This window comes from Lycium barbarum, chromosome 2 (genome assembly GCF_019175385.1).
Source record: "Lycium barbarum isolate Lr01 chromosome 2, ASM1917538v2, whole genome shotgun sequence".
Taxonomy (NCBI): Eukaryota; Viridiplantae; Streptophyta; class Magnoliopsida; order Solanales; family Solanaceae; genus Lycium; species Lycium barbarum.
Window position 1 is genome coordinate 136653293 of NC_083338.1, and position 3508 is coordinate 136656800.

At 35.1% G+C, this 3508-nt stretch overlaps 1 protein-coding gene across 1 annotated transcript; it reads left to right on the forward strand.

The window, feature by feature from the left end:
• Positions 1-970: 970 nt before the first annotated feature.
• On the forward strand, positions 971-3104 carry LOC132627479 (F-box/LRR-repeat protein At3g03360-like). Its single transcript, XM_060342843.1, has 3 exons — positions 971-1543; positions 1962-2132; positions 2564-3104. The coding sequence occupies exons 1-3, from the start codon at positions 998-1000 to the stop codon at positions 2933-2935; spliced, it is 1089 nt and encodes a 362-aa protein (XP_060198826.1). The 5' UTR covers positions 971-997; the 3' UTR covers positions 2936-3104.
• The last annotated feature ends 404 nt before the right edge of the window (positions 3105-3508 follow it).

The following is a 3508-nucleotide window of genomic DNA, read 5'->3' on the forward strand; positions in this document are numbered from 1 at the left end:
AACTAACTTATTTTGGAGTGAGATGTCATATTTCCGGTACAAAAAATTAAAGTTTAGGTACGATTTAGTTTTAGTTATAACTAAGTCAAAATGGTATAACTTTTATGTAACAAAATATAGCAAATTAATTCTTGGATGATTAAACTTTGAGTTGATGAATTTTAGATGATCCTCCCTCCGGTTCGAAAAGAGTGTTCACTTAGTCATTTGCACGCTCCTTAAGAAAATACTGTAATTCCTAGATAAAAATAGATAATTTGACTAAATTACCCTTAATTAAGTAGATATTAAGATTTGAACACTTAATAAGGAAAAAATTAGAAAAATAAAATTAATTTTTTCTTAATTTGATAAGTAAACACTCTTTCTAAACTAAAAAAAATAAAAGGGAGTATAAATAAATAAATAAGCAACTTTAGTTTTGTACGCATTTCCTAATCCGGCGGACATGTGTTAGCCATCAGGCTAGAAAGAACTCAGAAAGGAACCTGTAGAAAACGGCACTCCCAATCCGAAGTCTAAACCAAACAAAAACAAAACGAGGCCCAAAACCCCGAAACCAACAGAAGTGGCGGGTTAAGTAATTTGAGAGATTCATTGTCAAAGAATGGAGTTGAAGAAGAAGAAACTCTAGACCATATCGGCCAATTGCCTGACGCACTACTGGTACAAATTCTCTCTCTTTTGCCTAAAAATGATGCCGTTGCATCATGTGTTGTCTCAAAGAGGTGGCGTTATCTCTGGACTTCAATTCATAATTTCCTTTTCATTAAGAGTCATTCCGAGTCACGAAACTTTGTATCCTTTGTGGACCATGTTTTAACTCATTCCACTTGTTCCAAAATCAAAAAATTCCATCTCGATTTAGATTACACCTCTTATTGGAACTGTGAGTTGGAAATTACCCAGTGGATTAGTTTTGCTGTGGAAAGAAAAGCGGAAGATGTTTTTTTTGTGTTCACGTGGTTGTGATCTCACTTACATTTTGCCTCTAACTATGTACGCTAATTCGTCGTTAATTAGATTGGATTTGAGCCATTGGGTGTTTGATAAAGGACAGGTCATAGCTTGGAACTCTTTAAAGAGCCTAAAGCTGGATTGGATAGAGTTAGATGATGATGATATTGTGAACTTACTGTCAGGTTGTCCTGCTTTGGAAACTTTGAAATTGTCAGCATTCCATGGTTTTCATCTTCTTGAAATTACCTCTTTAAATGTAAAGAGACTAACGTTGGCTGGCTATTTGAAGCCTTGTGATGGAAATGAGGAGCTTTTGGAAATTATTGCCCCACATATTCAGCATTTGGATATTTCAGGAGATCTTGGACATCTCAAGTGTAGGCTAGTAAATGTATCCTCTTTGGTTTCTGCCAGCCTTCCTTTTGAGACTACATGTATCACTGAATCTCGGGATGAAGATGAAGATGCTGATGAGGAAGACATGTGTCGTGATTATCATCAAGTTTCCGAGAACCTTGTTCTGGACTATCTTCAAAAGTTGAGTCGTGTGACTCAGCTAACAATTGGAAGTTGGTTCGCAAAGGTTTGTTTTTACGTCTAAAGACCTTGTTCTTTATTTGATTTTATTAGCAAAGAATTGCAAGATGTAAACCTGAGACAGAGAACGGCCTTCATAATCTAATGCTATTATGAAATTCTGTATACATGAAATTTTCAGCGAAAAAATATATTTTGGTGAATAATTGAAAGAAATTTCTTTTATACATATAGAATGATCTTGTCTTCGCCTTTTGTGACCTTCTATGATATTCTTATCTACTTTCTGAAGTTGGATATTTATTTACTGGCAATAGATTATTTAGAAACTAGCATTATGTACGTTGTTGTTCCTTATAGTGGTTAGATTTGTCATAGCACTAGTTTTTTTATTATGGATTATCTTTCTTTATTGTTGCTTCTTTCTCTATCCTTTACTAATTTCATTGAGATTATATCACCAGGTTGTATTCATGTTGGAAGAAAATGAACATGAAGAAGTGTCACTTCCAGAATTGAGATGCAAATGTCTAACGTTAGAGATGCATGTGACAGAGTATAATTTGTATGGAGTAGCTAGCCTATTGCGGGCATCACCTCTTTTGGAGACACTGAACATACACTTGGGAGTTAAGGTCGTTATTCTCTCTAATTTATGCTCTTTCTTAATAGCCATCTTTCACTTTGTGAATTCTTAACTGTTAACACCCCCAAAGATTGAAAGTGTTAATGAGAATGCAAATAAAGCATTAATTATCATTAAGAATCTTTTGTCACTATAAAGCTATAAATTAATTGATCAGAGTAGTTGCTTTCTATCTGGTAAATGAGCGGAAGAAAGGAAAAGGGTTGGTAACCAACTAAACCTCTTTTAGCTTGGTTTATGTACTGCTCGAGTATTTCTGACATGAATTAGATATTGTTATCATTTGTTGAGAACTGCGGGTTTTGAAAATTGTTCTATATCAGACACTGTTGCTGTGACATCATTTTATTTTTTCTTCTGTCGAATATTCCCATTAGTTTGTAGACCTCCATTTGGTCCTGATTGTATTCCTTATTACAGTTGACTGATTTCCACTGCGAACTTGAGCTAAGCTATTTCGATGAAGTAGATAATATCAGTTTGTGGAATTGGATTTCTGACATTGTGTTTCCCAATCTCAAGAATGTTAAGATTGTCGGCTGCACAGAGAAATGTCCGAAGGAGTTCTGGTGTGAATGGGGTGATAAGCTTTTCAAACTTTCGAAGTTTCTTATAAAGAATGCAGTGGCTTTAAAGAAGTTTGTTATCGTAGGAAAGAGAAGAAAATGCTGGAAATGTAAAGAGAGCTGTTTCTCCCGGTATTTATCGGGAATTGCAAAGAAACTGTTAGACATTCCAAGATCATCTAAGAATGTTGTTATTACTTATGAAAAGTATGCTTTGCACGACTAGACTGGACGTGGTTTGGTAGCGGAGTACTAGAAATGTCACCTTATATTGTAGGTTTTTATTTACTGCAGATGTCATCTTGAACTTGTAATGTTTTGGATGCTTGGTTTCTCATGAAGCCTTTGTTTGTTGCACTCTAGACATCGCATATGTGCTTAGAATTTTCTTGCAACTCTTGTACTATCAGAAAAGTTTTTTTTTTTTTTTTTGTAACTTTTATTTTCCTGGAACTGTCAAGATCTGCGAACCTACAAGGCACTCTTTTTCTGATAATTAGGCTCATGAAATTTGCTTCCTTTGTCAATATTGTCATGGCTCTACCATAGGGAGTAAGGTTATCTTTTTGGCTTTTTCTTGGAAAGAAGAGTGTGGACCTACTGTTAGTTTAAGCGGATAATTTGTAGGCTCAGAATGCTGTTGAATGCTTTTACTTGAGGTTTTGCCCATAATAAGAGAGGTTTGATTGAATCCAATTGCTTGATTTCCCTGAATCTTCATTCCTCAGGCAGATGTGAGTGACTGGAACAGCTTACTAGGGGTTGCAAAAAAGCTCATTGGAAGAACTGCTTTCTTGAT

What these genes read in the sequence shown, in the direction of transcription:
- LOC132627479 (XM_060342843.1), top strand. Translation starts at nt 998, where the DNA reads ATGTACGCTAATTCGTCGTTAATTAGATTGGATTTGAGCCATTGGGTG. An exon ending in TTGGAAGTTGGTTCGCAAAG is followed by an intron (nt 1,544 to 1,961) that starts GTTTGTTTTTAC and finishes TTATATCACCAG; the next exon opens with GTTGTATTCATGTTGGAAGA. An exon ending in ACATACACTTGGGAGTTAAG is followed by an intron (nt 2,133 to 2,563) that starts GTCGTTATTCTC and finishes TCCTTATTACAG; the next exon opens with TTGACTGATTTCCACTGCGA.